This window comes from Acartia tonsa, chromosome 14 (assembly GCF_053477335.1).
Source record: "Acartia tonsa isolate MP-2025a chromosome 14, ASM5347733v1, whole genome shotgun sequence".
NCBI classification, from domain to species: Eukaryota; Metazoa; Arthropoda; class Copepoda; order Calanoida; family Acartiidae; genus Acartia; species Acartia tonsa.
Window position 1 is genome coordinate 19,234,702 of NC_137273.1, and position 25,076 is coordinate 19,259,777.

The 25,076-nt window shown below is 33.0% G+C and overlaps 1 protein-coding gene across 1 annotated transcript in view; it reads left to right on the forward strand.

Moving 5' to 3' along the window:
* LOC145305777 (uncharacterized) overlaps positions 1–25,076 on the forward strand; it is a 71,466-nt gene that overhangs the window by 31,383 nt on the left and 15,007 nt on the right. The window contains exons 10-22 of the mRNA XM_080147577.1: positions 1,583–1,664; positions 2,184–2,241; positions 2,793–2,841; positions 5,570–5,644; positions 6,404–6,484; positions 7,017–7,094; positions 10,452–10,547; positions 10,930–11,028; positions 11,399–11,527; positions 13,395–13,460; positions 19,928–20,025; positions 23,959–24,042; positions 24,924–25,002. Coding sequence (XP_080003703.1) covers positions 1,583–1,664; positions 2,184–2,241; positions 2,793–2,841; positions 5,570–5,644; positions 6,404–6,484; positions 7,017–7,094; positions 10,452–10,547; positions 10,930–11,028; positions 11,399–11,527; positions 13,395–13,460; positions 19,928–20,025; positions 23,959–24,042; positions 24,924–25,002 — 1,074 coding nt within the window. The remainder of the gene's footprint in view (positions 1–1,582; positions 1,665–2,183; positions 2,242–2,792; positions 2,842–5,569; positions 5,645–6,403; positions 6,485–7,016; positions 7,095–10,451; positions 10,548–10,929; positions 11,029–11,398; positions 11,528–13,394; positions 13,461–19,927; positions 20,026–23,958; positions 24,043–24,923; positions 25,003–25,076) is intronic.

The window sequence follows — 25,076 nt, forward strand, 5'->3', positions numbered from 1 at the left end:
ATTATACAAATAAACATAGAGATATATGAGAATAATAAATATAAGAAGATTAAAAAGAGAACTTTTCACTTTTCTTCCCTATTACTTTATATTCATTTCTTACTTATTTTAGTGAGTATATGATTATTTATGAATATTAAAAAGATTGGTATATTTATATAAAGATTACTCAACTAGTTATTTGTGGCGACAAAATCTCTTCTATGTAACCACTAATATAAAAAAGATTAGGTACTTAATATAAATCAGATTATAGAATTTTTTATTGATTATTAAAATGTAAAAAAATATTTAAAAATTCAAAACGTATTATAATAGATTCTAAAAGAATCAAATTGATGAAATATAATTTCAAACTAATATTTTGTATCCCAGCCCTTTAAAATTACATAAGAAGACGAAATGAATTAGGTATGTCGTCCTTGTGCATAGCAAAATTTAAGTCATGAAAAATGATAAATATTAGCAAATAAAAATCTTTTTTTAATAATTCTTTAAAAGAATATTGTTTTCAAGTCCATAGATTATGATCGAGACATATTTCATATCTCTATCTTAACCAGGGAAAAAATGAAACAATACATATGCATTTGTCCCATAGTGCAGTGATAATACAATGAATGATTAATCAACTTTCCCCCAAAATCAGACTTTGGTACCTATCTGTCAAAACTCCAACAAAACTAGTAATAATTAAATAATTTTATTTTACTAGTCGTGAAAAATTGTCTATAATGCGATGCGATTTCCAGTAATCCAGAAGGTACTTATCGGATTCGAAACTATATGGAACGTATTAGGGATCAAAAGAAGAAGTGTTTTACTCTAATCCCAATAAGAATTCCGGTTATTAAAGAGAATATTAAGGGGGGGGGGGGGAAGTTTGTACACTTGTAGGAAATGAAAATTCAGTATCAAGTTTTGCCCTGGCATTTTGGGCTTTTGTCCCAACCCCCCCCCCCCCCCCAAATACAAAATTTATAAGTTTTGAGCTTACAAGCCCCTAGAAGTAAAGTGAAAAAATGTAATATGAGGTGGCTAATCAACTCATTTATGTAACAAAAGCTTCCATTAAAAAGATAAGCTCGATATCTTAAAAAATAAGCTCATAACTTAAATTTTTAGTGTTTGGGGGGATCTTTTGCTCCACTAGCCCCTCGAAGGAAAGTCCAAAATTCAATTTTCAAAGTTTTACAGGTAGATCCAATCATATATGAGAGTTTACAAAAAGAATTAGGTTGATAACTATAAAAACAAGCCCAAAATGCCAGGGCAAAATTTGATACTGAATTTTCATTTCCTATAAGTGTACAAATTCCCCCCCCCCCCCCCCTTAATATTCTCTTTAATAACCGGAATTCTTATTGGGATTAGAGTAAAACACTAGAGGTGGAAGGGGTTAAATAACTGTATGTCCCTATCTCGATGTCTCTGTGCTGTCTTTCAATTAAGCCTCTAGGTAACAATCAACCAATAGCGTCGAGAATACTAAAACGCCAAGTTGCTACAAGAGAGCAGAAAGCAATTTGCTTGCAGACGAAAAAGTTCTGGTTATACATCTATATTTATAAATTATTTATAGGGCATGGAAATGATGAACCAGGGTTATTTAATGGCTTCTGGTTATGGTAACAATCAGCCCTATGAAGCGGCCAGCCAATCAGGTAAATATTTTTTCAGAATATTTTTCCTTGCCTTTTTGGTACAAGGTCCGAGTCACGAAGTAAGTGGGTTAAATTGGCTATATACTCCTTTGATGATGTTCCTTTATCTATGGGCCAAACCCTTACTTTAACCAAGTAAGCTCCAAAAATAAGTTGTTTGTGGTGTGGTCCATATCATATGCGATAAATGGAAAACAACCTTTTCTACAATCAGATCAAATAAAAATGTTTGGGTATAGTCCCTTTCGTGACATCGCACCTTATGGGGCGATTCTTCGTATTTTTCACAGTAGCTTTACTCCTATTTCTAGCCCCGGCGGGGGGCTCTAACCCTGCGGAGCCAATTACCTAACCCTGTGGGGCAATCACCTAACCCAATATTACCTAACCTAACCTAAAATAACCTATAAAAAGTCATTTTAAAAATACGACGAATCGCCTCTTTTGGGGCGATGTTACGAAAGGGACTATTCCTAAATGTTTTTGTTGATTTCTAATCTAATTTTAATTTATGTTTAGATGAAGTATCTCAAGATTGTGATGACGAACACAAACTATCCAAAGCTTTATGCAAAAGGTAAATATAATAAATTACGGGCCTTTCCTTCAAAATACCTTGTTGAACATAGAAACTCCATGTATTTTTTAACAAAATTGAAAATTAGGGGTGGGGGGTGTAGTTTTTCGTTTGTTTGTTTATTACTATAGGGCCAGGTTAGGTTAGGTTTATTTTAATCTATAACTCTCCTTTCATTATCTATAATACAAAGTAGAATGATGTCTGTCCGTCCGTCCGTCCGTCTGTCTGTCCGTATGAAGCTTAAGTTCTCGGTAACCACTGAACCGATCGGATTCTACTCTTCAGGGTATATAAAAAAACAAAAAAATCCCCCCCCATTTTCTTTTCAGGAGATTTCCTTGTTCCTTTTTTTTGCAGAAGATTTCCTTGGTCCTTTTTTTGCAGAAGATTTCCCTGGTCCTTTTATGAATTTCAACTTAATTTTTTTTTTGATCACCTCTTGGGGCAAAGCCCCTAGAGGCCAGGGGCGAAGCCGCTAGTTTCTTATAAAGGGCAATATATCTGGTAATTAAACTAGTTTGGATAGTAATATTTTCCTTAATTTTCAGGTCTTCCTTCATTGCCTTGCGACGGGCAATCTACTCCTGTACTCTTCAGGTAAGAAAATTATTGTCCAATCCAACCCTATTATTTTCGTTATTGACAAGGATAACAACATCCATAAAAGCGAAGCACTGAAACGGTAGGACAAACGGACATTAACACTTGTATAGTGTCAGAACTAAATAATCAGAATAAGAATCGAAGCAAAATTGTAAGTCAATTTGTTGAAAAACTGCTTGATACAGAATATGTTTATGGACATACTTACATTTTTAGTACTTAATTATAGAGTTGCTTCGCTTATAATATTGTACTTTGTTGTCCCAGGAATTTGTATACCAAAAATTACATCAATCGGATTATTAGATCTTATAAAAAGGGGGGGGGGGGGGGACGAAAGTGACACTTTTTGAAACCAAAACTAAAAGTCAACAAAGGAACTCAACTAAAAAAAGAGTTACAGGTCTGACATTTTGCATGGCAGTTGCTTTATAGGGGTAAAATATGGAAAATATTAGTTTTGGTTTCAAAAAGTGTCACTTTCGCCCCCCCCCCTTTGTTGTTAAAAAAGTTAAAAAATCATCATATTTAAAATGGACGTACGGACATTATAGTAATGATTATAGAGTTGCTACGCTTTCTAAATCGTACCTAACTACTACAGGAATCACCATGCAAAATTTAAATTCGATAAGAGAATTCGGGTATAGTCCTTTCCACGACATCCCTCCATAAGGAGCGATTCTTCGTATTTTTCACAGGGATGGGTTTTTAATAAATGCCGCGTTTTTTCGACAATTTTTTAATCATTGATTGATTTAACGAAGACGATGGGATTTCAACACAGAGTATACAACATAAGAATTCAAAATTTTAAAATTATTATTTTTAGGGATGGGAATCCGTCGAATTTTTGGACCGGATTCGGATTCCGGATTCTGAAGGAATCCGTCAAAAAAGTGACGGATTCTTGCGGATTCCGGATTCTTATTTTTGGCGGATTCCGGATTCGGATTCCGGATTCTAGCAGTATTTTAAAAGGCCGTCCGTCACAGGGATAGCTTTTTTCGTTAATTTATCACTATGTTACTTGGTTGAAGCCTTGATTTGTTTAAAGTGTTGACTTCCAGCATAACTAAAACATTTACATCACATTAGTAATTATTAAAATTTGTTATGTAGAAATTTTTTTTTTATCTTTGCCTTCAAACAGAGGGAGTTGTAAGAAAAAAGACGGTAATTTTAGCCTACCAATTTAGAATCCGGAATCCGCTATAAAAAACGGATTCCGGATCCGGATTCGGATTCCAAAATTGGCCGAAAATTGGGCGGATTCCGGATTCCGGATTCGGATTCCGGATCCGGATTCCCATCACTAATTATTTTAGCCATTTGTATAATGTCTAATACAACTTAAAAATCCATTTTCGTATGAGTATTACTTAGTGTTCTATGGAGTAATATGTATTACTAAATAAAGAATGTGCATTTTATAGTATTATCTAATACTCTCTATGGAATAAAATTCAATACGCTAGAAGGAAGTTTTTAATACTCTGGTTCGTAATTTTTGTTACTCTGTAGGGTAAGAATTAATACTAAAAACGTAATATCTCTGTATAGTAATAGTTATTACGGTATATAGTACTACATGGTGTTATATATTCATTTTGTTAATACAGCACACTTACGGGTCCAGGTCTAATACAACCCAAGCGTATCAATTGATACTAAATGAAAAAATAATTTTTTACAGTGTATAACAGGAAATTTTGTTGATCATAATCTATATGGTTTTAGACATTCTATTAAACTGTAGTTACCATAAACATCTTATATAACAAATAAACTCATACATAAGAATGACAGAAATATTAGTATCTAGCATGCTATAGCAGGAGGGAGGGAATATTGGGCTGTTTATTACACTGGTCCCCAAAATTTTGTAATAATGTTTTCTTATAAAGTGGCGTCGTAGCTCAGTGGTACCGCATTGAGTTATGGTGGTGAGAGTACGAGTTCAAGTCCCCATGTGGCAACTTGAATTTCTCAGTCGCAACTCATTCACGCAACTTCCCCTTGGTTGTGTGTGTAAGAAGGGTGACAATTGGGTAGTTTGGATACCCAATAGTCGTGTAATAGAGCAACCCTTACAAAAGCTCCTCTGTGGAGAGCGTCATTCATTACGGTGACTTAATTTTGCTCTTAAAACTTTGGACACTAGTATTATTTATTACTCACAGCTAAATTTAGACATTGCAAGGTTCACAACCCTAATTGCCATTTGGGAGTTAAAAATGGATATAGAAAATACGTGGATATTATGACAGAAGAGAAAATGTCTTTAGTTTAGGTTCCTAACATGAACATCATTTATTGGTCAGTTCGTTCATCCAGTAGGAGGAGAGGGGATAGGGTGGAAGTGTTATTTTAGCCAGCTATAAATTTCATTTTTTTAGAGAACATTTTAATCTGGTGTAAATAAATCCATTACAATCCTAATCGCCATGTGGGATTTCAATTTAAACTTTTATCAGACAAATTTTAGTTTTGACACATTTTGACAAAGTTTCACCGAGAGAGATTAAAGTTATGGACTAATTGCCAATTACAATTAAGAGTTCAATAGCCGACCGCAATTTGCACATTGGGGGACTACCAGACAAAAGACGTGATATGAAAGGGTTGGATTTACCCATATTGTAGTGCATATGCTACCTACATTGCTGCATAGTAACATTTTTTTTCTCATTTCAAATAATTAATAATCTTTTTTATTTAGATGATTTTGGTATATAGAGAATCTGTGGAGTTTTTGATGGAGGTCACACCTTTGGCAGAACACATAGACTTAAAGGTAAATCTTAATTTCATTTTTCATAATGTTTCCAACTCCGAGTAATTTCCGCTTGATTATAGAATAGTTATTTCTCGCATCGTATTATAAACGGCTTTCCGCGGATATAGAATGTACAATTGTAAGATTAAAACTAGTTTTTTTAGCCCCGAGGTGCCATAGGCACCGGCGAAAAAAAAACTGATTTTAATCTTATGATTGTACATTTCTATTTTCGTAGAAAGCTGGATATGATACGATGCTAGACATAGTTTTTTCGTATGGATGAGAACCGGTTCCTATCCGCCGGATTCGAATGAATACGAGAAAAATATTTCTAGGATTATTCTCTGTTTTGTTGGCTATTGCCTCTCGGGGTAAACAAAACTGGAATTGATACTATAATTTTTAATTTGATAATCCGAAATTTTAATGAGAATGAAAATTGACCTACCTCTAAACTTAATCGTTCTTGTTCATATCTTAGGGGGGAGGAAAGGACTGTAAATTATGCTGATTGTTTTAAAATCACGTACTCTCATTCGTTGGCTAATATACTTTGTTTACTTTTATTAAATCTTGATATTGGTGTACAAACCAGCAGTGTTCATACTTTTCAACCAATATACAGAAGTGCAGTTAGTTTTGTCATCATAATTCAAGGAGAGTATTCACAAGTTTATCGTCTATTGTCTTATCCAGTAAAATCCCTGAAATTGTGCAATTCACTAGGCATCAAACTTTCGCACACAAATAAACATTTTAGTTAATTTTTTTCAGGATCATTACCTGGCCTTTATTGACCTGGATACCTTTGGTCTGGAATCTGATCCACCAGACTCCAGATTATCTGTCAGACAGGTAATTTCAACATTTTTAGCTGACACTCTTGGTCGTTTAATTTCAACGTTTTCACTCTAGAATAAATTTAAGTTAGACTTACACAGCCTCATACTATAGACATTAAAAATTATGTTTTATACAAGTTAGCGATGTCTGTACGTCTGGATGAAGCTTAAGATCTTGTTTCTTACTCACTGATTTGGCTTTACTTTTAACATTACTATGGTTTTAAGCTATTGTCAGGGGAAATATGACAACCCCTTCTCAAAAAGTCCCCCAATGCTCCAAAATTAGAAAACTTAAGACTACCTTAACGCAAATATATAATACTACCGGGAACGCCCCTAGAGGCCACTAGTGGTACTTAAACAGGTGGGGGGGGGGGGAAGGAATATTTATTACAGGAGGATGGATGAACCCTCCCCCACAAAATGTTAACCTTATCTGCATCTCTAAGAAAAGAATAACCTTATTGGTTGATCAGTTGAACAGACATTCAGATAGACATCATGCTACTTTTAAATAATGAATAATGTGTTTATAATTTTAGTTGAAAGACACAATCCAGTTGAATTTGTTACAACAATCTGAATATCTTAGAAGATTTTCCCTGGCCTTCTGTGACAAGGTAAATTTTTATAGCAGTGGGCAAGGCATGGATTCGAATCTCCGTCCAAAACTGCCTCTTAAATAAAGAGATAGAACTTGTACCTACTTTTCTTATTTCAGATGTTAGTGCCTACTAAAAGTTCTCACCCTTGGTTATAAGATTTTCTATATTAAAAATTAAGTTTACAAAGCATTTAAACAAAATAAACAAACTTACAGACTTGCCGGTAATGATTATAGAGTTACTATGCTGTAAGGATCCTGCAGGATTCCTCGTTTGAGGAAAGGTTTGAAATTATTTGGATTATTCTAACAATCCTAAAGAGAATTATAAATTCCTAGTAAATAAGATAAAGAAAAGAAAAGTAATTGTGTAAAGTAGGTCCATCAGATAAACAACTAAACCAGGGTTATAGACAATTAGTCTGTAGAAAAAATCTATAGTTCTGAAGAACACACATATTAAAAAAAAGAATGTTAGGAAATATATAGTTGTTGACAAACTTTTGCGCATATGATCTTTGACTAGGAGTCACTATAATATAAAAGGAGAAAACTGTAAATCATACTCGTTTCCAAAGTTTTAATAACTGGATATCTCATTCTTTCTAAGATTATTATTAAGATTTTTTTCCATGTATACAAAAAAATAAATAAGATTGTGTTAACAGTTATTGTACCTGTTTACTCTGGAATTGTGGTACTTTCACACAAAGTGCATGTTGAGCCCTGATACCTCACCCCCTTGTTTTAGAAATATTTTGAAAGTAAGGGAGAGGTCCCATTCATAATCCCAGCAGGCTCTATAATTACAGTTCCCTTACCCTACAGGGCTACCCAGTAACCATACCTAACTTGACCTAAAGTAATGGATAAGCGTTTTTTTATTTATTTCATTAATAAGAGGATGGGGGGGGGGGGTTATGAGTGCACAACAATGAAATTTGTGTAATATCGCCAGATTTTTTATCTTAGATTATGTTATAGAAATTTAACAGTATAAAACTGTAAAAAATGTAGGGGTAGGAAAATAGACAATGTTTTTTTTTTAATTTTCAATTTAATTAGATAAAACAAATAAACTTAAATTAAGAAATACTGTTTAAGTTTTTAAAAAACTGCGCCACTTCATTTATATCATAATAATATGAAAAATCCCCCCCCCCCCCACTACGTTTATACTTATAAAATAAGAGGGGGAGGGTGTGCTCCCTGGGCACTTAAAGGAAAGCACAGACTATTCTCAGTTCTTACATGCCTAATAATGTATTATAACCAAATGTTCTGGTCCTCTGGACTTGCTAACAGAAGTACTAATTATAGAAAACCGTTGCTTTAAAACTTGTAAATGCATGAAAAAATTGTATTTTCCAGTTGTATGTTTGTTTAATAAGTTTCCTTTCTTACTTTCCCAGGATAAATGGATAGGTAAATATTTTGTTCCATAATTTTGAATAGATTCTGTGGGTAGGTTCGTGGTTTAGGAGCTCACTTACATATCTGTTTTACCATTAAAGTATAAGAATAGAGGGGACACGAGCTATTTTTAACTCTATCCCCGGGATGGGGGCCCTGTTCAAACTTTCAATTGGGTCTTTGAATATTAGCCAATAAATAGCGTTGGAAATACTAACACAGCCAAATGGCTACAAAAGAGCAGAAAGCAATTTGCTAGCAGACAAAAAAAGGTCCCAATGACTTGGGCCAGGTATTTGTCTAAGTTTTCTCTCTATCTTATAGTTTCTCTACTTTTTATATGTGAGGAAAGTTTTTAAAATTCTATGCATTTTAAATTAGCTAAGTATAAGGTGGAAACTTGACTTTCAAACACCATTTCACTAGAAACAGTGATGTGGAGCCGTACTTTGGTTTCCGATTTAGGCAAAGACCTTTTAAAGTTTTATTGATAATCGTGTATGTTTAGATTCAAGACAAAGAATCATAGATCATGAATGATAAACAATTATTCCTTCTCCTCAGATTTAATTTATTGTACACTGCAAGTTGGTACAAGCCAATCAAAATTTAATTAAACTTCATAATTTTAAACTAACGAATAAGAGAACGTGTTTTACAATCGAATTTATCCTAACAAGCTTCAGTGAAAACTTTATAAAAATTGTCTGTTTGAAACAAAAATGAAGAAGACGAAAACGAAAAGTTGACAAATACATAGTATTTGTATTTTTATCAAGGATGACAACTTCCATAAATAGACAATCACTAGAAATGATGTATGGACAAACAGACAAAGTGAGTTATAGAGCAGATATTTTGTGGTTATAAAGACATACAGAGAGGAAAAGAAAAAGAGAGAGATTGAGATATAAATACTAGTTATTTCTCGCATCGTATTATAAACAGCTTTCCGCGGATATAGAATGTACATTTACAATTATAAGATTAAAACCAGTTTTTTAGCCCCGAGGTGCCGAAGGCGCGGGATAAAATAACTGGTTTTAATCTTATGATTGTACATTTTCATATTCGTAGAAAGTTATAATAAGATATAATACGATGCTAGACATAGTTTTTTCGTATGGATGAGAACCGGTTCCTCTCCACCGAATTCGAATAAATACGAGAATAGTTATTTCTCGTATCGTATTATAAACGGCTTTCCGCGGATATAGAATGTACAATTATAAGATTAAAACTAGTTTTTTTAGCCCCGTGGTGCCGAAGGCACAGGCTAAAAAAACTGGTTTTAATCTTATGATTGTACATTTCTATATTCGTAGAAAGCTAGATATAATACGATGCTAGACATAGTTTTTTCGTATGGATGAGAACCGGTTCCTATCCACCGGATTCGAATAAATACGAGAAAAAAAACCATTTATATTATATTTCCTCTGTAGCATGAACGACAAACTGGCTATCAAGAGTTGTTTACTAGTTGCTCTTTGAAAAGGGGGATTTTCATAAAAGAAATGAGTAAAAAGCATATAAAAAAATCCCATTTTCCCCTATAGTGTTACGGACGGACATGCAGGCATGGTAAATTATAGAGTAGATTCGCTACAAAAAAATAAGATTAACCTACATGATTAAATATTTATTCTTGTAGGGCTTCAAATCTTCAATATTATCGACATAATATCTTAAACATTTGGTTTTTACAGGAAACGTTTAGAAAATATATTTTTGTTCAAATTTGTAACAGTTTTTGTCGTTAATAAGAATGCCAAAAATCATTAGAGCGAAGCTTGAGAAAAGAAACAAAAATCAGTTTATAGGCTAATTTCAGAAGTATTATACCTACTTATTGGGTACTGTTTATTGTTCTAGATATTACCATTTCAAAATCTATTTCCCATGTAAAGCATAGCAATTCCTCAATCATCCTATTATATTCGTTTGTCTACTTGTTTAGGTACGAGAGGATGAGAGCTTAAACAAAAGTGGAATTCTAAAGCATGTTAAGGACACTGTAACAAAAATAAGAAAAGTCACTGAGAAACTTGCTAAGGTAAGATTTTTTAATGGGGGTTAGGGGGGAGTCCATATCTCACCAGGTGGGCCCACTAAGGTGCCCCCAGGGCCCACTAAGGTGCCCCCAGGGCCACTTAAGTGAATGGTAGGGGGGGGGGGGGGAGGAAGTCGACCCTTCACTTTTAACTTTAGTTTTTAAAAGAAAGAGTAAAATTTTTTCGTGGGGTACCCTTCCGTTAAAATAATAATAAATATTCCCTTACTAATGAGAAGCTTTATTGTAAAGGAGAACCATATCGGTCAAGCTGTTAGCAAGATTCCTCGGTACACAACGCCTGTTTCACCATTACTTTAATATAGGGATACTAAAGACTTAAATTAAGAATGATAAAGTTAAAAATTAATCTTGTTTTGTTAAGGTTTTTGAATACCACCAGGCCTTGGGACTTTTACCTGTACCAGAGTTGGAGCAGAGAGCTCTCACATTAAGAAAACAACAAAGTATTGATATGGTTAAGGTACAAAGTTTTATTTGTAATGCAACCCAGGCATCTAAAGACAATGGAGGATAAATTGAGATACATGCCCAGAGATGATGAACAAAATTACTCCTTTTTAGATTAAAATTGTTGGGGAAAAGTTTGGACATTACTAGGTTTATACCAACCAATCAAAATGCAATCTAATGTACTCAAAGTTTTTGAACAAACGAATAAGACTACGTGATTATAAAACTTTGGGTACCAGTATAGTACAAGTTCTATGACTCAATTTAAATAGGTACCCAACGATTAAAAGCATCAAGAAAACAATTTTTCTACCGAAGGCATTCACTGGACAAAAAAATAATAAAATGAAACAAATGTATTTGATAATTCTTATTTTTAGAAATTGCTGCCTTTACGTAATGTGTACACCAGCCTCTTCAGCACGGGTCTTCACCTACAAAATTCTCTACTCAAAGTCAGACATCTTGAGTCATTCTTTGATGTTCTGGATAAATATAAAGCTAGCCAGGTAAATATTACAGATAGATAGAAAGATAGCTTAAGATATTAAGGCAGATAGATTCAAAATCAAACATCTGGATTCATTCTTTGGTGTTCTGGTTAAATATAAAGCTTGCCAGGTAAAAATAGATGGATAGATAGCTTGAGATATGAATGTATGTAGATAGATAAATTCAACGACAGACATTTTGAATCATTCTTAGATGTTCTGGATAAATATAAAGCTAGCCAGGTAAATATGGAGAGATAGATAGATATATAGCCAGAAATAGATAGAAAGATTGAAAGGGAGATATAGATTTAGAATTGTAGATAGATATATTTAAAGTCAGACATCTTGAATCATTCTTTGATGTTCTGGATAAATATAAAGCTAGCCAGGTGAAGATAGATGGATAGATAGATAATAGCCAGGAAGAAGGATAGATAGATTAAAAGTCAGACATCTTGAATCATTCTTTGATGTTCTTAATAAATATAAAGCCAGCCAGGTATATATGAACAGATAGATAGAAATATAGTCAGAATTAGATAGATAGATTCATAGTCAGACATCTTGAATCATTCTTTGATGTTCTGGATAAATATAAAGTTAGCCAGGTATATATGAACAGATAGATAGAAATATAGTCAGAATTAGATAGATAGATTAATAGTCAGACATCTTGAATCATTCTTTGATGTTCTGGATAAATATAAAGCTAGCCAGGTAAGGATAGAAGATGGATAGATAGCCAGAAATAGACAGATAGATTCAAAGTCAACCATTCTTTAATCATTTATGCATTATCTTGGAAAAAAATAAAAGCAGCATTGTATAGAAAGTTGTAAAGCCAGAGTGATTAATAGATAAATAGACCCTAATAAAGTTTTATAACATCATAATATGTAAATGCATATCCCTTTCTCCCTGAACATATAATCATTATCTATATTTGTCTGGAGAAGATTATTATCCATTTATTTTCTTTCTTAGAACCAATTTTCAACACGATTTTGCAATCTTTATTTTTCTCTTACAGTAAAGAAAGATAGGTTTATTCATCTACATAATAGGGTAATGAATCTATTAATAAAAATTTCAATTTACTTTATTGGGGTTCCTATTACCTGTTTATATGAGACTCTATACGAATTTTTAGCTTTCCAGGATGTTTTGAAATATCATACATTATTACTTCGATTACGATGCAATAATTGTATACACGTCCTTTTAGAATTACACAACAAGTGCATTGAAGACTAAAAGACAAACATTTTTGGAATGTAGTAAAGCTACCTAATTTTATTACCACTGATTTATTTAGCTAGAATTAATATTAGTTTTGGTAACATTTGTTGATTGATTATTATTTTCATAATAGATATAGAAAGTATAGATATTCAACCCGTTATTTGGACCAATAAAAAAACAGTTTAGGGACAATCCGACTTCTTTAGTGTACACTTCTTTGTAAGAGAAGAGCTGGATCTTTAAATCATTTTAGTGGTGAGCCAGATCGGTTCGGCTCACCCCGATCTTGCTCACTACTAAAATGATTTAAAGATCCAGCTAAGCAGTTATTTAATTTTTTATTTAATCCATACGAAAACTCAAGTTGTGTAGAATACTTGGGTATAGTCCCTTTCGCGACAAACCCCTCTCAAGAGCGTTTCGCCGTATTTTCACAGTAGATTTTCTCCTATTTTTATCCCTGCGGGGTGCTCTAAACCTACAAAGCAATCACCTAACCTAACATAACCTATCCCAACCTATAGAAAGCTAGTGCGAAAATACGACGAAACGCTCCTTAAGAGGCGTTGTCACGAAAGGGACTATACCCAAATATTTTATCTAATTAGCTATATAGGGTAATGAATCTATTATTTTTAAGGAGCAAGGAGGTGCAGGATCGAGTAATCAATTACCAACAGAGGAGAAACTTCTGGAATGGCTTAAGGTAGGCTCTAGTTTTTCATATTCTACACTGCCCTAATTAAGGTATGGGGGGGGGGGGGTCGAGTTGTCGGATGTTCCACTTTTTGTTCTAAACCTAAAAAATATTGGAATTAGTTACTTATGCTTTAATAAAGATCTGTTACGAAAAGGCGAAAGAATCATCGCTGCCGCTAAAATAACCTCCATTTCCCGCCGATTTTATGATATTTTTTTAAATTTTGTTCTGAAATGTTTAAATATTGACTAGGTGATTTGTCGATGAATTGCTAAATAGTTTAGCGGGAAATGTAGATTTTCATTTGCAATTCTGCAGCCGTTTTTTAACAGATTAACCTTATTAAAGTAACTGTCATGCGAAATATCAGTAAATCTTGTTACAATATAGTTTTGCTTCTAAAAATATATTCTTACAAATAAATATAATCTTTTTTGAAATAAATCTTGCGCAAATAACGTATCCAATATCTCCTAGGGAGAGAGAGGACATTGAGATGTTAATTACACTAGTCCCCAAAGTTTTATGGAAATATTTATTATTCGTTGGCTTAACAACTTTGGAGACTTTTCTTGAATTTTGATTTGTTGTTTCATTAAGCTAAGTGTCTAAACGTTTCTACTACACTACTAATTGTAATACACATACAATACAGGAGAGGTAATTTTGTGTATCATCATTGGGGATGTGCATCAATTGATCGTTCATTGTCTTATTCTTTAGATCCCTGCCCTATCTCCTCAATTTGACCTGAAGTTTCCTCAATATAAAATTAATGATCCTTCACTCAGAAAGAAATAAAGTTGGATCCTGTACAGTTTTGGCACATTTATTATTACTCAACAGTGGTCATTTTTGTTACGGCTCTCAAAACATGGTTTATTTTAGGTATCTAAAGGGATAAGACAATTAACAATAGATTGAAATGCATATCATCTTCTATGTTAAATGATTATAAACAAAATTATCTCACCCGTAGTTTAAAATTATTGGTCGAAAAGTGTAGACACTACTTGTTGTCATGGAGGTTGTCATCCTTGTTTATTTGTTGGCTGCTAAATAGTACACTAAAATAGATAGTTTATTGAAGATAAGTTTAAAGACTGGAACATTTATATTCAAAACTTAAAAGCTTGAATAAAGAAAAATTATGAAATATCATAAGTCTCAATTTAATTTATTTACACTGCACCTTCTAAACATTCCTACTTATTTAACTTGTGGCTACGGCTTCTGACTAGTTTAGGGGATAGAGGAGAAAAGTTAATAAGTTAAAATCATCAAAGATATAGAAAGCATTGTTATTATTATTCAGAACCCAATCAGCCATTTCCGAGATCATTTGTAGCTACTTCATTCACTATGAAATTTTCCATTTATTTGTTTTTTTTATAATACTTGTTGTATTTCATGAATTTATCTAAGTTGTTTAATATCTTGCCAAACTTTACAGACTATATGATAGGTTTTCAAAGGGTTTTGTCAGCCGCGCCGCTGCTGAATTTTTATAATAAGCCGTGCTTCATCGGTTTCTTAAAATTGCATCGTTTATTACTGCTGGGGCTTGATTAGGGCTGAACAAAGTTTTGAGCAATATTTACCCCAGTACTGCTATAGTATGCCAGTACTAACAATAATCAATCTATGCGTTGTTGCGATTTCTTTGTGGCGCTCGATTGATAGCAGCTGCGGCTAACTAAACCTAGTTTTCATCCACATTATTTCAAAGATTTATGGTATTATCTCAGTAGAAAAAGAAAAGTTTTCAGATTTTTAAATGTAAAAGGTAAACTTGTATTTTCTTTTAAAATAGGTTAAAAATAAGACAAAATTTATCATACGTTTGAGGTAAGCTCTATAAATGTCTAGGGTGGTTTTAGGCTATTTTGCTCACCTCCACTGCCATCCTCTAAAGGGCTAGGGGGGAAGCAAAAGGAAAATCAATGTACAAGATACAGAAACCTTGTTGAAACATTAATAATACATTACATATTATTTGTTATTAAGACTTATTCAGTATTCTTATAATACTTAATGACATTTATTCCCCTTTCCAATACTCTCTAGAATATAAATTATAATATCTAAGTATAAAAATAACAGGATGTCTGTTTTTACCAAATGATCTCGGTAACCACTGAACCAATATATTTCTTCTTTACAATGAAGCTTTTTATAGGTCCTACGGAAACTACCTGCGCTCTAATTGGTCGAATGATGTGCGACACTTAAGCTTCTCAAATCAGAGCGAAAATAATTTTCAATACACCAATCAATTAGTTGAAATTACTATTAGTGCCATCAACTAAGAATTTTAAATTCAAGACATATATAATTCAGTATTTTGTTAATATCTTAAGATATTAATCTATTAATAATAAATCTAATATGTCTAAAAGTGGAGATTATAGATTTTGTGTTATAATGCAATATTCTGACAATAACAATATTGATTAGTGTGCTAAAACATTTACTATGCATATTATATTATAGTCAAGATAGATAATCATATTTAGAGATTTTTGTACATACTAGCGGCTACGCCCCACATTCAACTTTAGTTTTAAAAGATTTTTTTTGGGAGGGGGCATTTTTTATAAGGGGAGGTTTATCTTGGGATAGTGGTGGTATTTTTATTTTTAAACCTTTTCCTGAAAAAAGCAAACTACATTCTTCCAGAAACAATTTGTAAATCCATTAGCAAATGATACTTATTTTTAAAAGCGAAGCTTTTCTATAATTAGGGTCGGTCCGTCCGTACGTCCGTAACGGATAGCTTTTTTCGTTATTTTAGGCATGTTAGAATTGTCCTATCGATTTCAAACTTTGCATGGTGATTCCTGTAGAAGTTAGGTACGAGTTAGAAAGCATAGCAACTCTATAATCATTACCAGAATGTTCATACGTCCATTTTAAACATGTTGATTTTTTTTTACATTTTTAAGAACGAATTTGTATGTGACCTAATTATCCGATTGGTCTGATTTTTGGTATACTGATTCCTGGGACAACAAAGTATAATGTAATAAGCGAAGCAACTCTATAATCAAGTCCTATAAATTTAAGTATGTTCATAAACATTATCCTGAATCAAGCAGTTTTTCAACAAATTTACTTACAATTTTGCTTTGACTCTTATACGTTTATATTATGATTATTCAGTTCTGACATCATACAAGTGTTAATGTCCGTTTGTCTTACCTTTTCAGAGCTTCGCTTTTATGGATGTTGTCATCCTTGCTGTACATGAAATTGATATTGTACTTGCAGACGCATTAACTAAGTCTTTGTGGTTACTTCAGTGAAAGTTTTCTACCAATATGTAATATTATCTATAATGCAAAGTAGAACGATGTTTGTTTGTCTGTCTGTTTGTTTGTAGCGAAGGATCTCGCTAACCGCTGAACTGATCGGGTTCTCCTTAACAGGGTAGATTCTCATGGGTTCTGGGAAGGTTTATAACTATTTTGTGGGAGGATACAACCACCCTCCCAAGAGAAACAACAAAAAAATCGAAAATTTTAAAAATACATGGGAGACTTCAACGTAACATAGAGACTTTAACAAACAAAAACATCTAAAGTGCAACTAGAGGCCTCTAGGGGCGTAGCCTCTAGAAAGAAAGAAAGGAAGAGACTTAAAATTCAAATAGAATTTGGATAAAAGTTTGAAAATGATTTAGAATCATCAATTTCTACAATTTAGAAATTTTTAAACTCTCTATATCGCTATAAAGGAAATTTGAATTTCTAGCTTGCTCTTTAGGTTGGACTGTTGATTATTGTTTATGAAAAAGAGAATACAGTATATAATTTACTTGGTCAGACAGTCTATCTGTCAAGCTATCCTTCTCTTTATTTTCTGTCCTCTCTCTTTTTTTACCATCACCTAACATCTCCTTTTAAACTCACTTTGTCCGTTTGTCTATTCACGATTCTTTTGCTTCGCTAATCATGCATGTTGTCAGCTCAAACTGACAAAAATTTAAAAAAAAATATAATTATAATAATAATGTTTTCTATAGGTCTTCTTCCTTTGTTTAATGGTATAGATTGTTCTTAACCTTTACCTTGTACCTATAGAAAACATTATTATTATAATTATATTTTTTTAAATTTTTGTCAGTTTGAGCCAAACAAAGCGTTTGATAGAAATTTCTTATTTTTTTAAGATATTCCAGGTACGGTTATCAAAAAAAAAAAAAAATTTCCCTGTTGTTCTATTCAATAGGGAATACAAATATATAGAGCACCTTATCGTTCTACTACTATTTTTAGGCCTTATAACACACACCTTTACGGGATTTACTAGAAAATGACTTCCCTCTTTTATTTTGTTAATCTATATGCTTTTAATATCAACTAACGGCCACGCCTCTAGAGGCCACTACAGACACATGAGAGAAGGAGGGGTGTTAAGTGAACCCTTTACTTTCCACTTTTTTAAAGGTTATTTTCAGTTGCGTTTTCTCTTGTTAGGGTTGATATACGCTCCCCAAAGTTAGTTTAAAAATTTTTCCTGTACCTTTAAGAAGCTTAACTGTAAAGGAGAACCATGTCTGTCCATCAGTTAGCAAGATCCTTCTGTACAGACAAACTCATACCTAGACATCCTCTAACTATTATATTATTTTCAGTGTACCTATATTTTATTAATCTAATGTATGAATAACATAGATATAAGTTTGATACTTTATTATTGATGGTAGCATATCTGTGTAATACAAAGTAAATGATAAATGCTCTACTTACCATAAATGCAAGGAGGGAGGGGACATTGGACTGATTATTCCACTAATCCACAAAGATTTATAATAACGTTTTCTCATTCGTTGTCTTACCAATTTTGGGGACTTTTATTGAATTTTGATTGATTAATTTATTCCGTTGAGTGTCCAAATGTTTTAACCATCAATGGTAATCTACAGAAAGGGGTAATTTTGTGTATCATCATTTTGTAAACATAAATTTAGCGGCTAATGTCTTATCCCTTTAGATCCCTGCACAAATGGAAAACTATTTACGCAGAATATGTTACCTTTCCTTAGAATGTGATTTCTATTGATTTTTACTTTCAATAAAAATCTTAGTTTTTTACTCAACGTTTTAAATTTAAAAGAGTTTTAGGTTGCATTTCAAACATATCATAAAAATGACCTCTGCTACTTTTTGGAGTATTTCTTATTTAAGTGTTCTTTAGACTTAATAAAAGTATTTGACAGCCAATATCTAGTATTTTAAAATCACTTGTTGATTCGTCTTTGGGGGGGGGGGGGGGGGGGTCAGGAAAATAACCTAAAACCACTGCAAGACATTAATAGTGCTTCCCTGAAAATAAACATAAATTAAGAATAGTATTTTCCGAGATCTTCAGCTTTAGACAAAAAAACAATTAAAACAATTATAACACTAAAACCAACATATTAGTGTTAGGTATTGGTTTTTCATAATCCTTGTTTTAGTGTGTGTGTGTGTTTGAGTATGTTTGTGTGTGTGCATGTGTGTGTGTGTGAGTATGTGTGTGTATTTGAGCATGTGTGTGTGTATCTGTATGTGTATGTGTGGGTGTTTGTAGAGTTGTATGCCTTATTAATCCTATTATTGATAAGATGTGTTTAGCATAGAACTAATATATATTACTTATTCTCTATAATTAATGACATTATATTAATGGTTAGAAATATAATATGTGCCTTTTCCGAGATATTTTGCTTTAAAAATGTCATATAACTTCATTTTCAGGTTTGAAATATATGAAATAGCTTAAATTATACTTTATTTTACATGAAATGTAAATCTTGAATGTAAGGATTGGGTAATAGATTACAAGTGGCAAGTTGAGCACTGATAGATCACCCAACGTTTATTTTGAAATAACCCCTGTGAAAGGCCCTAACCCTTTGGGGTTTATATATACATGGGGTACACGAACCGGGCTACCTAGTACCAAATATAACCCAACCTAACCTGACCTAAAGTAACAAACAAACAAAAGAAAAACTACCGCTCCCATATATTTTTTATATATTTTTAAAGAAGGAGGAGGGGGTGGAGAGTTGTAGTGCTCAAGAGAACTTTGAGTGAAAGTGCCAAAGATTGATTATAAATGATAGAAATGCACTCAATCAGATAAATCAGTCCCTACATTCAAAGGAATAATCTCTCAAGGGTTGTGTAGCAGAAATATGTGGGATATAGGGTTAGAACAATGGATGATGAAATATTCTCTCCTCTATTTTTATGTGTGAAGTTTTGCTTATTGTACTCGGTAAATGGTTAAATGAGTTAAGAGTAGAATTTTCTAGCCATCAATAATTTTTCCCACACTTTCAATTTTGAAATAAAAATGTAAAGAACTATAAAAAGCTTCCCTGAAATAGTTACGGGGCAAAAGTGAATTTATCGGCTGCTATTCAAGAAAGACACCTGACATTTTTTTTTGTGAAGATTCCCTTTATTTCCTCTTTTTTTCAGGGATTCAAAGATATCCAGGGTGAACTGAATGCCTGCCTGACCTGCCTGGAGGATGGAGTTGGACAAATTGATGACCTCAAGAGACCCCCAAGTTCCAGGTATTGTATAGCAAGTGTTATGTGTTTGTCTGCAGGGAGGGAAGGGACATTGGGCTGTTTATTACACTAGTCCCCAAAGTTATATGACAACGTTTCCTTAATCGTTGGTTTAACAACTTTGGGGCCTTTTATTAAATTTTGATTGGTTGGTACATAAAGTTGAGCGTCTAAACGTTTCAACCACTAATGACAATCTATAAAAGGGGTAATTTTGTACATAAATTTATCAGTCATTGTCTTATCCCTTTAAATCCTGGGTTTTTGTGTATAAAAATGAGATATACCTGACCACGTTATATTATTTGTTGGCTTTAAAACCTTGGGTATTAATATTGAATATTGATTATTGTTTCTAAACTCTTTGTGGCCATTTCGCCCATTATTTTAATCTAAGAATTTATCTACTATTGTCTTATCCCATAAGATCCCTTATATAACTTCAAACTCCAAAATTTTTTTAACACCAAAATGATTTATAGCTAAACTTAAAAGTTTCTCTTTAATGAAAATTTCCGCTTTAACCATGTTTTCAAATATACCTCGCATATTTCAAACGAATCATACAATTATGTACCTACATAGAAACTTCATCAAAATTTTGACATTGAAAAGGATAGAAATTCTGGGGCTTGGCAGCCGAAGTCATAGTTTAAAATCCGGGTATGGTCCTTTCCACGACATATCTCCATAAGGAGCGATTCTTCGTATTTTTCACAGTAGCTTTTCTCCTATTTCTAGCCCCTGCGGGGGGCTCTAACCCTGTGGGGCAATCACCTAACACAATATAACCTAACCTAACCTAAAATAACCTATAAAAAGCCATTTCAAAAATACGAAGAATCGCTCCTTATGGAGGGATGTCGTGGAAAGGACTATACCCTAAAATCCTTTTTCAGCCCTTTTCAGACGATCACTCAATATAAAAAAAGTCTATTGCCAATTATTAACAAATAAGCAGCTAAAGTATAGGCCGCAAAGTGGGGCGCTGGATTATTAAATAACACCGGCTAATACTTTTATACATCCAAAACCGAATATCTTATAACATTTTTCACAATCTCAAAACGTGCATTGGTCGTTAGGGGTAAGACAATAGATGTAAAACAAAGTTTCTCCATCTATAAATTAAAATTATTCATGAAATAATTTGGACACCAACCAATCAATATTCAATGATTTTCTAAAAGTTTCAAACCAACGATTAAGAAAACATAATTACCCCCTTCCTGGCAGACAAGGTATACCTTCTTGCTTTGAAAGAAGCTTCTGAGCTATAAAATTGTTTCGGCTGCTGTCCAGCCCTCGGAAACTCTCATTATCTAGTTTTGCATTTGATTGTGTCAGTGGACAGGGATCTTAAGGGATAAGACAATTTTAGATTTAATGATATACAGGCCAAATGATGATAAACAAAATAACTCCTTCTGTAGGTTAAGATTATTTGTTGAAAAGTTTGGAACAAAGTAATCAAAATTCAATTTAAGTTTTATGGTAATAAAACTTTGGGTACCAGTGAATTTACAGTCACATGTCCTCTCCCTTCCTGGTAAGTAGTGATAGGACATTGGGATGTAAATTAAACTGGCACCTGAAGTTTTGTTATCACGTCATCTTATTCGTTGAATTTTGATTTTTTAGATCCAAACTATTCAACTAATTTTAATCTACAGAAGGGATAATTTTATTCATTATTATTAGGGATATATATTAATTTATCATCGATTGTCCTAACTCTTAGATGCCTGTTCAGTTAGGGTGTATTTATTTGTGTGTGTATGGGAGTGTGTTGTGTGTGATAGTGGGTGAATTTGTAGGTGTGGGGTGCAAAATGGATATATTACCTATTACTTTGATATTACACCAGATTTCATGTTCTCTAATAAAATGAAACTCATAGCGGACTAAACTAACGAAACAACGAATCCTCCCACTTTTCCCTGCCCTCATACTGGATGAACGATCTTACCAACAAATGAATTCTATATTTGCAACCTATATTGACGACAATTTTTCCCCTGTGTCATAAAATCCACTTTTATTCTGTTGGGTGCAATTTTGTGAATGCTAATTTGCAAGAGAGTTAGTGGAAATGTTCCCTGCAACTTTATATGTTTGTGATAGGAGGATCTTGAGGGATGAGTTAATGGACGATAAATTGATATACTTCCCCACTGATAATGAACAAAATCACATCGTTTGTAAATGAAAGTTATTGTTTATTTTTTAGACTTTATTAGTTTTTAATCAAACAATAAAATGTAGAAAATTTGGGTATAGTCCCTTTCGTAACATTTTAAAAATACGACGAATCGCCCCATATGGGGTGATGTTACGAAAGGGACTATTCCCGAAATTATTTATGAGCCAACAAATAAGATATCGCAGTATTAAAACTTTGGGTACCAATGCAATCTACCCTCCCTCCCTGCATCTAGGGGCTCTTAATTCAAAGATTAAATCTTAAAAAGAAATAGCCGAAAACCAGTAGTCCTCGAAATCTTAAGCTTCAGACAAAAAAAAACATATTGATGGGTTTCCCCCCCCCCCCCCCATCCTAATTATTTATCTACTAAATAAAAATGTAAAACAGTATGATAACTGTGCAGATGTGAATGTTATAAAATTATATGCAATTCTGCCAGTGAAATATCCTGCATCTCTACGTTTTATATGGGTTAAAGGACAGTTAAATTTATGATTAAGTGATAAACCAATGAAAGATAATTTTATGCACAACCCAAATTTATTTATATCCCTAATTATAATAAACAAATGACCTTATCTGTATTTTGAAATTATTGGTGCAAAAGTGTGGACACTATTATAAAAAATAGATTTAATTATTGGTTCACCCCTTTCCTCAAGGGAAGGTCAGGAAAATAGTCAAAACCCCTCCCAAAACAAAGTACAACCCATAATGAAAAGCAATTATAGATATCTTTAATATTTATATAGAAATCGAAGAAAAGGAAAATGTTAGGTATATGGTGATTGACTGGTATTTGACGATATGGCTAAATTTGTTCAAGCATGAAACAAGAAAACAAGAGTTATTTTTTGCTTTATTACATAAATACCAGGGATCGTAGTGGATAAGAAATTGGTCGATAAATTGATGTACATCCCCAATAATGACAAACGAAAGTGCCCTTCAGTAGTTTATAATTATTGGTTAAAAAGTTTGGACACTAAAATTTTGGAAAAAGGCAATTAAAATTCATTAAAGTACCCAAAGTTTTTTTCCTATGTCTCCTCCCTGCATAAATACATCTTAAGAAACCACTCCTAGATGCACATTTCTTCACAAACATGCACAAATAAAAACATACAACTTATTTTAGATAAAATAAAATCAACTCATATATTACTTTGAAGGGAAAAAAAACTTATGTTTATTTTGATACTTTTATTGAAAATTCATTATCACTTACAAAACTTTAAACCTGTTAGATTTGTTACGCTCTTTATGGAGTCTTTACATGGGGTTTTTAATCAATAGGACGATTCTGATATACCCAAATTTACACCCATAGCTATCCGTGATAGACGTAAATATGGACAAAGTTATAGAGTAGCATCAGTGATACTAAAAAGCATTACCACCATCATATACAAGATTAGAGGAGAGCTGCAAATCCAAAGTAATGCCTGCATAGATAAAAACAAGAACGGCAATATTTATAAAGAGCGCGGCAAAGCAAACAATATGACACATTTAAATGGAGATAAGCTTAACTGCTAACTACTCATCCTTAAATCATTTTGTCAGCCAGTTATGCTTTGGGGACATTAAATATATATTAAAAAGCTAATATACAGTATTTGGAAAAAAAAATTTTGTTAGTTTGTGTTTTTATTAAAGTCAAGTTAGACTACGGTACTAGATAGCCCTTCAATTTATGAAATAACTGTAACGAATATTTTTTATTTTAGAAGTAATTGTTCTGATGTGACCAGTCCTGATGTTAGTTCTTCCATAGAAAGTGTAGCAGGTTCCAGCTCTCATAATTCTCACAGGTATATATAGTTCTTCCATAGAAAGTGTTGCAGGTTCCAGCTCTCATAATTCTCACAGGTATATATAGTTCTTCCATAGAAAGTGTAGCAGGTTCTAGCTCTCATAATTCTCACAGGTATATATAGTTCTTCCATAGAAAGTGTAGCAGGTTCCAGCTCTCATAATTCTCACAGGTATATATAGTTCTTCCATAGAAAGTGTAGCAGGTTCCAGCTCTCATAATTCTCACAGGTATATATAGTTCTTCCATAGAAAGTGTAGCAGGTTCCAGCTCTCATAATTCTCACAGGTATATATAGTTCTTCCATAGAAAGTGTTGCAGGTTCCAGCTCTCATAATTCCCACAGGTATATATAGTTCTTACATAGAAAGTGTTGCAGGTTCCAGCTCTCATAATTCTCACAGGTATATATAGTTCTTCCATAGAAAGTGTAGCAGGTTCCAGCTCTCATAATTCTCACAGGTATATATAGTTCTTCCATAGAAAGTGTAGCAGGTTCAAGCTCTCATAATTCCCACAGGTATATATAGTTCTTCCATAGAAAGTGTAGCAGGTTCCAGCTCTTACAATTCTCACAGGTATATATAGTTCTTCCATAGAAAGTGTAGCAGGTTCCAGCTCTCATAATTCCCACAGGTATATATAGTTCTTCCATAGAAAGTGTAGCAGGTTCCAGCTCTCATAATTATCACAGGTATATATAGTTCTTCCATATACGGTTCAGTGGTTATCGAGATCCTTCGGTACAGACAGACAGTCTTACAGAGATCCTGTTACTTTTAAATAATGACATTATTATGACAAATGTTTTAGTTATCATTATGCACGTTGCCAATAAGAATATTTATTTTATTCTAGTTTACCTAACCTAACATTTAGGGTGATTACTGAGAGTGATGAACAGTCCAATGTTGATGAAGTGTATGAAGCCTTTATTTATTGTGATCAGCATAAGAAGGTAAATATAGAAGCTTCTTTAAGCAAACTACACTATTCATTTGAACCTCGACTATATCTACCATTTTTGTAAGT